This window comes from Bos grunniens, chromosome 29 (assembly GCF_055505025.1).
Source record: "Bos grunniens cultivar Pamir isolate PY7600 chromosome 29, Bosgru_T2T1.0, whole genome shotgun sequence".
Lineage (NCBI taxonomy): Eukaryota > Metazoa > Chordata > Mammalia > Artiodactyla > Bovidae > Bos > Bos grunniens.
In genome coordinates, this window is record NC_141193.1 from 6,484,163 (window position 1) to 6,498,115 (window position 13,953).

Consider the following 13,953-nt stretch of genomic DNA (forward strand, 5'->3'; position numbering starts at 1 on the left):
TGAAAACATGGACACTTAGTACTAACAAGCAGATGCTCAAAAGCCAGGGGGAAACATTCTCTGGGAGTGTTCAGAGGGAGCCACTAGGCCTCCAACACCACTGCCAGCTACACCCTCTAGTTTCAGTTCAGTCGCATCTGACTCTTTGCGACCCCATGAACTGCAGCACACCAGGCCTCCCAGTTCATCACCAACTCCCAGAGTTTACTCAAACTCACGTCCATTCAGTCGGTGATGCCCTCTAAGCCTCCCATTAATGTCTGGGGAGGTCCTCTTATCTTCATGGTTCCCAGCCTTTTTGGCACCAGGGACCAGTTCCACGGAAGACAGTTTTTCCACAGACCACGGCTTGGGGATGGATTTGGATTCAGGATGATTCAAGTGCGGTACACTCACTGTGCACTTTTTTTTTTTCACTTTTTTTTCTATCATTACATCAGCTCCACTTCAGATCATCAGACATTAGATCCTGGAGGTTGGGAACCTCTGCCCTACCCCATACCTTTCTTCTCCATACCTAGAAGAATCTGATCCCCAGGATACAACAGTGTTGTCTGAAACCAGAGGTGACCAAAACTGGTACGGTCCAGTGGCCTACATCACACAGGTACCACTTACTACAGAAGTTTCCTTCCTTCACTGTTACTCACATGCTGCACTCACACCCATATCCAAAGTCCTTTCCTCAGCTGTGTGCTTTCAGTAGGCCATCCCAACCTCCCCAAAATGTTCTAACTCCTTACTTCTGAGATGGCTAGCAGTGACTATATATGAGGCCCTATACCTGATACATGCTATTTGCTCCTTCCAACAGTATTACAAGCAAAATCCTGGATGGCTCAAAATGGCTGATTCAATTCCTTGATCCACTACTTTTCAGCCTTGTGAAGTTACTTAACCTACACACTCAATTTCCCAATTAATCAAAGGTTTATAAGTACCTAATACATTTGAGTTGCAATAAAGTTATGTTCAGTAGATGTGAGCTATTATCCCCATTTTATAGATGAAAATACTGAGGTAGAATTCCTGACATGTCCAAGACCACACGGATACATGGCAGAACCAAGATCCAAACTCAGAAAGTCTTTTTTTTTTTTAAATATTTATTTGGCTGTGTCAAGTTGCATGGGCCCTCTAGTTGGGGCACACAGGCTTAGTTGTCCCACAGCATGTGGGATTTTACTTTCCCAACTATCAATCAAAGCCACGTCCCCTGCATTTCAAGGCAGACTCTTAACTACTGGACCACCAGTGAAGTCCCAGGAAGTCTGACTTTAGAGCCAGCACCCTCAGTAATTCTCTCTGCCAAGTCAGTTTCAAAGCAAACAAATTCTAGCTCCAGTTTTCTCTAATGGGACTGCACCATCCTCGCTCCTCCTTTACCTACAACCTCCCTAGTGTTATTTGTTTTGTCTCCCAGCACGTACAGGGATCTTAGTTCTCCCACTAGGGATCAAATCCACACTGCTCTGCAGCAGAAGTGCAGTGCAAACCACTGGACTGCCAGGGAAGGCCTGGCACTGCTATTAACTGTATGTAACTAGGTCATCGAGGCAGGTCCTGCCTCCCCTGGGCTACCCATTCCCCAAGATCAGCCCAAGGGTGATCACTGCATTTCATCTCAGCTGCCTCAACACTATTTCCAACAATACAGACACCGTATTTCTAATGATTTACAGACTTGAAATCATTTTAAGAACTTTTTTCCTGGAAAACTAGATTCTACCCTTAATGTTCTCTTAAAGGCACCTAAAGAAAGAAACAAGGTAAGTATTTCCCACCTATCCTATCCATCTTATCGTTATTACCCAAACCTCCTATTAAATACATTACACACTGGTCCATAAATCTAGGAAATTTATTTTCATTATGACATTATAGTCAACTTACTTGGCTTAACAGGACAAAATGACTGGAACCAACCATCTGTGTACAGACTTTGGCAGAGCTTAACTAATGGACAATGACTAGAAAGGCAGCCTACTATAGAGGCTGACCACTCAGTGAGTCCCATTCCCGCCAGTACAGGGGTAGCAGCCCCAGACCCACCCCAGACAATCTGAAACAAGGTCCAAACCTCAGAGAACAGACTGATGAGGTGAGAAGACTTTAGTCTTGTTCCAGGAATAAATCATTTAAAACTTCTCCAATGAAGGTCAAGTTAGAGCTGATAGATCAAGCTACAAGGACCTGAAGGATATTGTGAGCCCATATTCCCACCCCCTTTTCCCAAAACACACAGTAAATGTCTATCCTCCCATTCACTCAACCCAACCGTCTTCAAGTTATAGGACCCTGGAAATCAGAAACCCACAAAAAGCAAAGTAGGAGAAGCTGGCTATAGGATTAACACAGGTAGCATAATTTAAATAAAAAAGGGGAAGAGAATTTTAAAACCATCTGCAAGGAAGAGGAAAATGACAAGTGATTTGGCTTTAGAGCTCTTCAGAGCTTAAACCAGAAGCCTGGCAGCAGAGGCAGCAAGGGCATCAGTACCTAGCGATGACAAGTTGGGTGATCATCTCGGCCAGGTTGCTCTGAAGAACTAAAGCTGTAATAAAGAAATATCAATACTGGCCCTGAGAGCACATTAGGCTATTTTTCACACGAACTGTGGGACTGGGACAGTGGCTGAACGCTCACTGTAGAGAAAGATGACAGAAAATCACACTGACAAAGAAGTAATTACAAATACACAGGCCACAATCACAGCACTACAATTAAACAACCCTTGATTTTCCAGGGAAATAACCAGAGCTAAGTCTGTTAGGTTGGCCCTGTGATAACCCCACTCTCACTGCAGAAAACTGACAAGAAACCTATTAGATTCCCCCTCTTCCCAGTCCTTAAAAGAAACGGAAAGCAGCAGCAAAGCAGTGAGCAGAAAGAAAAGTGAGAGAGCCATGGCCTCAGCACCCCTGAGATCACTCCAGTTTGCATCCGCAAGTAGTTCATACTTAATACAGAGCCTGTGCTTTTGGCCCACTGGGCAGAGGGAAGAGAACACCTGGGGCAAACTACTGTGTCATAAGCAAGTTCGAAAGAAACCAGTGGAGGCAGAAGAGAACCAACCTGAACTCCACTTGACAACACACCTCCCCAAAATCACCGTGCCCAAAGACTCCCAAATCAAATCTCTAAAGCCCCTTTCCCAAAGGAATGTTAGGAGGTTTCCCGTTACCACCCTACCCAACCAGTCTTCCATTCACCCATCAGGAAGGCCAAGCTTCCATCTTGTCATGGCTAGAATCATCTTATTTTGTGCCCAGGTCCTCTGAACCCCTAGTCCCAGAGTAAAAGTATAGGAAGACTCAATTCCTTACCCTGTCCCAGCGCCCTTCTTAGTTATGTTTGCACCTTGCCCCCTTCCCATGGTCTACCGTAACACCTTCAAATATAAACCCAGCCAGAAAACATCTGGAAACCCTAACAGATGGAGAGAAGGAATTTGCAGTCGCCGGTGACTATGATGGCAGGGGTTGGCAGGACGCAGGCAGGACGCTCCAGGATGATGTTCAACAGGCAAAATACCAGGTCTATGGCCAGAATCCCCCCATATTGGCTTCCAAATGTCCCAACCACAGAGACACCGCCACAGTTAACGTGACCGCCTGAACCCAACTGACCCTTTTCCAGGTCCCAGCCCCAGTACTCACTGGAGCCCACTACCTGAAGGCCCTACTAGTCTTCTAAGCACCAAAGGAGCCCATTCCCCACTTCTCACCTGAGAAGTCAAACCCCAGAACCACCCTGCTGGAGTCCAGGTTGTTTCTGAACTGGAGACAAGTCAAGGAAACAGCCAAGCATGGGCGAGGAAAATGGGCAATAAATTTACTGCATTTTGGTGTGATTAACCCAAGTCGAAGCAACTTTGTCCAGATTCTCCAGTCCTTAAGATGGCAGACTAGCAGAGAAAGGAGTTAAATCCCTCTGGCAGCAGGGAAATCATTCTAATTCCCAGGTTCAGACCCCTTTCCTCATCTGCCCTGGGTCCTCTGGCCACCTTCCCTTCAGCTGTCATGTATTCCTGGATGTCAAACTGGCTTCTCTGAAACTGAGTGCAATCAAGACAATGACAACCAGGTTTCCAAACTGCAAATCGCCCCAAGTTTTATTTGTAGTCCATACAAAAGGGAAAAAAAATTAAGGTTTTCTAACACCACCTACTTGGGGAGATGGGGAAGTGCACTGTGGCGCACAGCATCAGCTAGAACGTCAGGGGTCAGTAGGGACTGGACATGTACCAACCGACTGTCCCAACAGGAACTCAGTCTCAACACAGTCTATAGAGGGACACAGTCAGGGCCCCCTGGACACCTGGCACAGCTTGGCGCATAGGAAATGGTTAAGCTAACCCTTTCCTGGCCTCCCTCACATCTAAAAAGAAAAAGGCGCCGCCGACCTCAGCTGCAGGTTGCTTCCCCATCCAGACGACCTTAAATATCGCGCACAAAAATAAAAGGGAGCCAGGAAAAAAAATCAAAACATAAAAGAGATTCCCATCCTAGGGAGATGGGGCAGGGGAGAGGGGAACCGCAGATCTAGAGCCAGTAGCAAGATTTGCTGCTGAGGCGAAGGAACAAAGTAGGTTACTGCCGAACACTCAAAAGGATAGTCTCCTGGGGAAGGCCCACATGGTAGAGGGGATGAAAAACCACCAACAGGAGAGGTATGGGCCAGCAGTTATAACCTGGATCTGCACCCGACCCCATCTCTCCTCTCCTTCCCTCCCTGTGGTGCCCCATCCCAGGACGGCCCTACATGCGGCGCTGGTAGCCAGAGTGCATCTGAGCTGCCCGCAGGTAATCATTATAGGAGCCCGAATAGCGTGCGTAATCGGAATGGGCATCGGGCAGGCGACGGTAATCCAGCGAGGACTTTGTCGGCGAGCGGCGGAACGAAAGCTGCGACTCTGATAAACGGCGGTAATCAGAGAGCTCGGCTAAACGCCGGTCGGAACCATACCTAGTCGAGAGAAGAAGACAGTTGGTGAATGAGACAATCGAGGGGAGGGCTCCAGGTGGGCACTGGGGAAATGCCAATGGGGGCAGGGAGGGCGTAATCAGACTGGTCTCCAACAAACAAGATTTTTCAGAAGGCTCATCACCTTATCCAGGGCAAGAAATCAAGCCTGGTCCAACTGTGGGAAACCAAGCCCACCACTGAAGCCCTCCCTTCTGAACTGGCCAAGGTGGACGCTGGCCTACATTCCCAAACCACAAACAAATTATCCCCACCCCTGGGCCCTGCAGAGAAAAGACCTTGGTTGTTTACCAACAGAACGGCGGACGAAAGCAAGGTCCCCAATTTCCCAAAGAGTGGACGCACCACATACACCCTGCCTTCAGCCAGTGAGTGCCAAAGGGACTACTCTTTCAAACCCACCCCCACCAAAGGCCAGGACAACCACGTTAACAGGCTTAAGGATCCTTGAGACAGTGGGAGAGGCTATGGGCCACAATCTTGCAGGCAATAGCTCCAATAGCACTTGGGCTAGTCTAGACAGGTGACACTCCTCCCAGCCTGACTAGCTGGTACCACCCCAGGCTGAGCACGAAGCTCCACCTGAACCCTGGTGACCAGGAAGTTCACAGACATCACCCACTTCGGCCTCTGGACATCCCACAGGAGTAGAGAAGGCCAAGGGAGGGGCCGATGGCTCCAGTTTCCCTCCCATGCCAACCTCAGCCCCTTGCCCTGAGCCCCAGCTGGGGGCAGAGGCGGGGGGGCATACAGTACCTTTTCGACATGGCGACAGCCTTTTTGTACGGATCGTCGTAGCTGGCCCGGGGTGGGGAGAGGCGGGTACGCTCATAGGGCGGCGGGGTGCTGTTGGCGTTGGCAACGGCCCCCTGGGACATGGACAGGTAGGCTGCAGACGGCTGACCTGTCCCGTCGTAGGCATTGCCCGGCTGGCCACGGTAGGAGGCAGCAGCCTGGGGATGCTGCTGTGCAGCATAGGAAGCAGCCAATGAGGCTGACGACTGAGTGCGGTAAGGAGCTGCCAGGGTGGCAGAAGGTTGGGCCCCATAGGCAGCTGCAGCGCCATAGGAGCCGGTGGCCGCAGCAGCTGACTGAGCCCCATAGGAGCCTGACAGGCCCATCGATGCTTGGGCCCCATAACTATTCAGCTGGGTCTGAACAACTGGCTGGGCCCCATAGGAGCCAGCCATCGGGGTGGTGGCTTGTGCGGCATAGGCAGCTGGCTGGCTCGCGTAAGCAGCAGCTGTAGCTGGTTGTGCCACATAGGCAGCAGGTTGGGAAGAATAGGAAGCAGCCTGCTGTGCAGCATATGGGGCAGACTGGGCATTATAAGAGGCTGAAGGCTGGGCATTGTAAGAAGCTGCCTGGGCCCCATAAGCTAGTGATGAAGCTGCAGACTGGGCCCCATACGAGGCTGCCTGGGCCCCATAGGAGCCTAGGGAGTTAGCTGCTCCCTGGGTGTTGTAGGAGGATGCAGCTGCACGAACCCCGTAGGAAGAAGCAGCCTGTGCCCCGTAAGAGGATGGTTGGTTACCATAGGAGGCAAGGGAGGAGCCCTGAGCCCCATAGGAGTTGAGCGAAGAAGCTGCAGCTGGCTGACCCCCATAAGAGGAGAGGGCCGAGGCCGAGGGCTGGGCTCCACCGTATGGGCCAAGCGAGGAAGCTGCGGCCGATTGGGAGCTAGGGCTAGCCAGCTGGCCCCTGTATGGGGCCCCAAGGGAAACAGAGGGCTGAGCGCGGTAAGAGGCTGCCTGGGCTGTCATGGGCTGAGTCCGATAGCCGACACCCAAAGAGGCAGAAGGCTGGGCCCTGTAGGCAGCGCCCAGTGACACTGAGGGCTGGGCCCGGTAGGTGGCTGGCTGGGCCGTCAGAGGAGCCACATACGAGGCTCGGGGAGGTGAACGGCGCAGGGGGCTGCGGTCGCGACCAAAGAAGGGTGGTGTGGGCTGACGGGCTTGCCCATCAAAGCCACCAGTGCTGTTGCCAAAAGCCTGCTGGTAGTCGAAGGTGGCAGAGAAGCCACCAGTTCCAGGGAATGCCGTATCCCCAGCCCCTGGTTTCTTGGTCTTGTCCCCAGACTGGATAGCCAGGCCAGGCCCCTTCTTCTGACCCTTGGTTGAGAGTTCCACGTTGATGCGCTTGCCCTTCACTTCTTTGCCGTTGAGCTGCGCGATGGCGGCTTTGGCATCTGCTTCCTTCTCCATGTGAACAAACGCGTAGTCTGATAAAGCAGCAGACAGAGGGTTAGCAATTAGGGGGGCAGGGCACGCTACCTGATGGGTCCCAAACTGGACACACCAACAGCACCCAGCTGTTGCCAGCTACCTCCAGGCCTCCAAACCCTCCTCTCCAGGAGTAGGTCATAAAATGTAATTCCCATATAACAAAGCTTCTGACTGTCCCAAATAGCTTTGCCTATGGCTTTCTTCCTGTACTCCCCAATTCCCCTGCCACCTCACCCAATTGCCTGCTCAGAAAAGAAAGAGCAAAGATGAACTGCAACAGAGGATAAAAATCTTCACTAATCTTCATCTTCTATTAAGTACAAATCCGCAGACAAAAATGCAGACAGCATTCCTGGATCACTCAATTATTCAGTATTCTCTAACCCAAGACCACCGAACACTTCTGTTCACCTTTGAGGCTTAACTCTCAAACACTGGAAATGACCATTTATGTCTCGACATGACCCATGTCTCAGCCCAGGGTCCAATTAAGGCAGAGCTACATAGCAATACACGATCTGTGACAGTCCTCCAATATGATCTCCCCTCAGTACTTCCCAATTCTCAAAGCATTCCATGCACAAGATCCCATCTGAGCCTCACAACAATCCCAGGAGGCAGGCAGAGCAAAGGATCATTATCCCCATTTTACAGGTGGGCAAACCCACTCAAGAGAATTTATATGGCTTGCCCCAAATTCACTTGTGAGAGCCAGAAACAGAATCCCAGCTCTCCATGCCTCTTCACGACACCAGTCTATCCCTAAGAAGTCAATGTATAAGGCAGGATTGTGTATTAAGACTAGACACTTAAGCTGAGAAAGGGAGACGCTGGACCCCATGTAAGCCAATGAAATGTGGGAATGGAAACTGAGCCGCCCAGTCTAAGCCAGGCCCTACTCAGTTCAGGCACAAGCCACTCCCCACTCCTAGGCCACATTACCTTCTCCACTGATACTTGTATCAAGAGACATCCCTTACTCCTTGGGCTTCTGTTCAGAGAAAAGATTTAGTTTCTCAGCTTCATGGAAGAAGCTGCAATTCCTGCAGCTACCAGGCTCTGCTAAGAGGTTATCCCACAGGCCCTCAATTAGGATCTGAATGAGCTGTGGGAGGACAGGCTCTAAGACAGGATGTTGATCTCAAAGTCCTACTCATCAACTACACAGAACAGGAAACCTTCAAGAAAGGAATAGGAAGAAATTCTTGTCCAAATCCAATCTCACAAATCACAATAGTGCAAGCAGAATCTGAAGAACAATGAGATCATGCCTGTGGTAACGCGGGATCATGTACTTACCACCACTTGGACCTGAGGCTACTTTTAAAGTTCAAGTATCAGAACCCCATCTTTCTTACATCACTTTAGGAAATGAAAAATTACCTACATGAAATTACTAAGGTTCCATTCTTGATTTTAAAAAATCCTTTTAAATGTCCTCTAAACAAGTGTCCTAATATTCAGAAACTTCCACACTGGGACTGGCTCTATAGCTACTTCTATAAAGCAAGTAATTTTCCTGGATGTAACGCAATGCAACCGAAGTGACTCTTACAAAAATGAGAATAAAGATATAATCAACAGGTAGAAGTCAGAAGTGTGGTATGGCAAAAGAATTCTGGAACTAGCTGCTAAAATTTAGCCTCAATTGAAGATTCAGATCACTGACTTGCTTTATTAAGTTCTTACAGAACTTAAAATTTATTTCTCCCCTCTTCCTGCCCACCTCAGAGTTTCAAGATTCAACAAATGTGTTTAGGCACTCAGTCATGTCCAACTCTTTGCAACCCCATGGACTGTAGCCTGCCAGGATCCTCTCTGTTCATGGAATTCTCCAGGCGAGAATACTGGAGTGGGTTGCCATTTCCTTCTCCAGGGGATGTTCCTGACCCAGGGAATGAACCCAGGTCTCTTGCATTACAGGTGGATTCTTTACCATCTGAGCCACCAGGCAAGCCCAAATCATTCAAATGAGATGATAAAAATGCCTTATAAAGTATAAATATGGAGAGGGAAATGGCAACCTACTCCAGTATTCTTGCCTGAGAAATTCCACAGACAAAAGAGCCTGGGGGCACAACCCACAGGGGTCGCAAAGAGTCAGACACAACTTAGTGATTGAACAACAGCTGAAAGTATAAATAGCTCTATGATAAAAATCATGATACTTATTCAAGCCTAGGAATAACCATAGGCTTATTTCCTTACAGGATATGATCCTTCATTTCTAATAAAACACAAGAGACACAACGCCATCTGTAAATGCAACTTTGGAACTTGCCAGAGATGATAAAGAAACAAGATGAACTATCACAACTGTCTTCACTCTCTTACGGCCCAAACCTGATTCATCTACCAATTGTGAAAAGCAGAAGTGTTCTTTAGACCTAGCCACAGGGCACTAAAACTGTCCTCTGATCTCTCACCTCCACTCTGGGTAGAGTGAGCTAAAAATCAATGCTGGTAGTCCCAGATTTCTTCAAAAGAAAAGACTGAGTTGAGCCTAGCACCAGGGGAATGCAATGGTAAGTAGAAAGCAAGTTTGTAGGCAGATTAAAGGGAATTACCAAAAAAAAAAAAAAAAGCCTCCAGGAACTACAAGGGAATCATACTATATTCCTGGTTAACCTATCCACAAATTCCTAGGACTATATGAAACTAGGGAAAAAAACACCCAACAAAAATGTTTCAATGGGTTTACAAGAGCAATAGGATATCACATTGTCTATTTCCTACTTAGCTAGGTTTTATTTAGAGACCAACTTGTGAAACTTGAAAACCGAAATTTCATAGGTACAATTCAATTGACCACACAGATGAACATATAGTTCAGAAAGCCATGAGATACAATTATAACCAATTTATATCAGGAAGTTTCTAAGCCTGATACTGGAGGGAAGTGTGAAAAGGTTGTCCAGTTGACTCAAACACCTGAGGCCTAGCCAACCCTGAGCAGCTAAACCCAGGCCTAGCCCTATCAAAGACACCCAGGAACCCAACTCCTCTTACTTAGGATGATTTCAACAACAACAACAACAACAACAACAAAGAACTAGCAAACTCCAGGGACTCAATGGCCTGAATTGAATTAGTTCAAGGAAACTGACCTCTGAAGTAATTCATCTCATTTAAAAGGACTACCAGGCAATGATTTACAGAGATCCCCTAATGATCTGGCATCACAATTCCTCCAATACCCAACTTAACAGAATGTGGAAACATGAGTTTTCCTATTCTCAGAGTAAAAACTTCTAAAGTGAAACTACAGAGCTATACATAGAAGGAAAGAATGGCCACCCACAACATAGGAAACAGTTTCCTCTTCTGCCTTTCAGACTTCTGAAATCTGACTGGTTCCTAAAGCTGTCAGCAACACTTGAGACTTCATCCTTTAACACCCAATAGAATTTAACTGTGGAGAGTGGCTACAATCTGCTGTTGCTATGGAGATTTTTACTCTCTCCAAATCAAATCATATCTAAGGTCCCGGAACCAAGCAACTAAATTTTCCCCCTGTGAAATAAAACAGAACTGGCTGCCCTGTGCAATACTAAGCTTCTGTGCTTTTCAAAGACCTGACAATCAACATAAGACACCTCAAATGTCCTTTCCCAGACCAAGAAATAAGTAAGCTATTTATAGAGCCAAAGCCAGTCTCCTCTACTACAGTCCTAACTTAAAAACCTCATTTTCCTTCACTCTAAATAGAAAGGCATGGGGGGCGGGGGGGCCGCATACGATCCTCAAACCTTTCTCAGAGTCCTTTGTATCAAAATATTATCCTGAGCTCACATATCAGCATAACTATAAATAACAGCTAACCACCACTCCCTGAAGAAGTCAAAGCACTTGGCAAATCAAATGTTCACAAAGGGACAAAATGCACAAAACTTTCACAAGGAAACAAAATTTCTAAAAACCAGACCCAGTTACACAGTTCACCCCACTCCACCCCCACATCCACTGTCACTGTGTCAGTCCCAAGCAATTCAAGCAAATATTCAGCTCTCTCTACCACCCCAAAGGAGGCTCCTTGACCAATGAGTTCCATAGACAGTCCCCTCAGATGCAAGTTTCAGAACTCTCAATCTAGTAGACTGCCTGCTTAAAGAACTACACACAAAAACGTAGTAGGTCAAAACACAGAACTCTCGTATACCCCTATCCAATTCCTGGCCAGGAGCCCAATCTGGGGCCTTTCCCATTCTTTCACTCTAAATAAAAGCAAAAATCCATGCACCATACAGCCTGCCTGGATAGTCATGAACTTGTACAGCCTGAGTTGAGGAAAATAGAACGCAGTATTAATGCAGAAGAAGGAATTACTCCTAATGGTGACTACCAGCCTTTACACTTCCCCCAGTAGAAAGGCTAAGGAATGACCCAAAAGATGCGCCTTTCAAGGACAGCAAATGATGCATCTTGGAGGAAATGAATAAAGCACCTGCCCCCAAATTTATTTACTATCCTCACAACTTCTTACACAGGTTATGAGCAGGTACGAATTCAAAACCAGCAGCCAGGAACCAGATACTTACTCCTAGGTTGCATCCTTGAAGATACAGCAAGGCAAAGTTAACTCTCATCTGTTTCCAAGTGGAACACAGACTGGACACACACAAAGACTGTATTCCTGATCTTGCCAACAAAACAGAAAAAGAGCCTAAGGGGTAAGAACCCAGACTATGAAAAGAAGTCACCTGGGTCCAAAAAAGGAAGTCAGGCCTAAACTATGATGATACATTCTTCTCAGGATCTACCCCGATCATGAAGACTACTCAAGCAAAGACGACTACTAAGTCCCCATGTTTCCTCAGCCACAGAGTGTGCCCCCTTGCAAAATCACCGTGTTTAGAAAAGAAGGACATTGCTCCGGGGCACCGGCTTGACAAGTTAGCGGCTCAGAAGAGGCCTTTTCATAAAACAAGCCTTCTTCCACAGGTCAAAGGTCGGGGCTTCCAGTTTACGGATGTAAAATCGGTCTCAAAGCGGGGGGTGGGGGACGGGACAAGTTTGAGGGAGCTGGAAAGCGCAGAGTTGCCAGGCCTAACCCACCTAACAATACTGAAAGGCCAAAGTAGTTCGGAAGCCCTCGCCTCCCGCCCGGTACCCAGGAGTTAACTATGCCCATGAGCAGACCCACGCCACACAGTACTAAAAGATCCCAGCCCGAAAAACTTCCAAGGGCCCCGTTACCTTCCGCTCGGGAGCATTCACCGGGAGGGAACACGAGGATGGCTTTTGGTGGGGGGCGGGGGGATCAGCCCCCACCTTTTCCCTTGCTCTGACAGACGTCTGGAGAGGAAGTGGGGAAGTGGCAAAATCTTCCCCGCTCCATGATCCGGCCTGCGCCCGTCACTTCCCAATTTCCGCTCGGTGCCAGGCCCAGGAGACCAGTAGAAGGCGCGCCCCCGGTATACTCCCAAGTATCTCAGGCGCGTCCCCGGCCCCGTAGCTCGGCTCTCAGTGGCCGCCGCACCCACCCTGAGCCGCTTCCTCCCATTTGGTTAATGGTGCCTGGACCGCACGGGAGGACGGTGGCTCTACCCAACGCGCCCCCAACACCTCCGGCCTCACTCCCGCGGACTTCGCCCCACCCCCGCCCCACCAACCGCGCTGTGACCGGCCCCCGGGAAAGGGGCGTGGCTAACAAGCAGAGTGCCCCGAGCGCGCCCCCGCCTGCACGTTACCTTTTACCACGTCACACTCGATGACGCGTCCGCGGCGCTCGAAGAGGCTGCGCAATTCCTGGCTCGTGCACGCTGCCGATACATTGCCCACGAATATCTTCCAAGTGTTAAGAGGCCGTGGGCGCGACATCTCCACCACGAGCGCGCGCCCCGGCCGCAGCTCGTGGCCATGCAGGGCCTCGATGGCGCGCACCGCGCCCGCGTTCTCGCGCATGTGCACGAAGGCGAACTGTTTCATGACGGCGCAGCTCATGACCGTGCCGTAGGGCGCGAAGAGAGCTGCCAGTTCCTCCGGCGTCGTATCGGCCCCATCAACGTTTCCCACAAATATCTTCATTTTGCCGCCGCAGCCGCCTTCCCGGAGAGCCGGGACCTCTCCTCCAGCGACAGGCGAAACGTCCGAACGGCCGGCAGTCCTCCCTAGGAATGGCTGGCGACCGAGAACCCCGCCGCGCAGGCGCCCTGACCTAGCCAATCGGAGCCCGGATCCCGCGCGTCATGCAGCCAATCAGAGAGGCTGAGAGAAAATGCTCTCAGACGCAGCCAATCCCAGAGGGTCTGGAGCCCGCTCGTTAGCGGAGGGGGTGGGAGAGGGACGACGGCGCGCGACCAACGGCCACTGCCGGGGGGAGGGGAAGAAAAGGGGTTACGCGCGCAGGGAGCGCCGGGGCAGCTGAGAGGCCTAGGGAGCTAGGCGGCCTCTGGCCAGGGTGGGGCGGGATCGGCAGGCCCAGAGGAAAAACTTAGTTCAGTCGTAAGTCAGAGCCTCTCCCATTCTGGCCGCCTAGGCCAAACCCGCGCCTAGCTAGGGGTAGCAGCGAGAGTGTCCACGGGAAGACCTGGCCTGGCGGGAGAAACCAGGACAAACGCCTTCCTTCAGCAGAAGACTCCCGGGACTGGCTCCCAGGACTGCCGCTTGTGCTGGGCCGTCTGAGGGGGCCCTGAGCGGCATCTGCCCCATAGAAACCCTCGTGCTATTAATTTCTTTGGAAACACATTCCTTGAGGTTGCTGAGGTCCAGGCAGACGCTGGAGACACTGAAAAGCCAATCA

General features: G+C 49.8%; 1 protein-coding gene across 3 annotated transcripts; it reads right to left on the reverse strand.

The window, feature by feature from the left end:
- Window positions 1-4,087: 4,087 nt before the first annotated feature.
- Window positions 4,088-13,333, reverse strand: RBM14 (RNA binding motif protein 14). Of its 3 annotated transcripts, none has more exons than XM_086385672.1 (3): window positions 12,902-13,333; window positions 7,097-7,207; window positions 4,088-4,968 (listed from the first exon to the last, which is right to left on the reverse strand). In XM_086385672.1, exons 1-3 carry the CDS (start codon window positions 13,236-13,238, stop codon window positions 4,946-4,948), a joined length of 471 nt encoding a protein of 156 aa, XP_086241798.1. In that variant the 5' UTR covers window positions 13,239-13,333; the 3' UTR covers window positions 4,088-4,945. The 3 variants fall into 3 exon arrangements, with proteins under 3 accessions (XP_086241798.1, XP_086241796.1, XP_086241797.1); XM_086385670.1 differs by having other exon boundaries at window positions 5,743-7,207; XM_086385671.1 differs by lacking the exon at window positions 12,902-13,333 and adding an exon at window positions 12,408-12,882 and having other exon boundaries at window positions 5,743-7,207.
- Window positions 13,334-13,953: the final 620 nt, after the last annotated feature.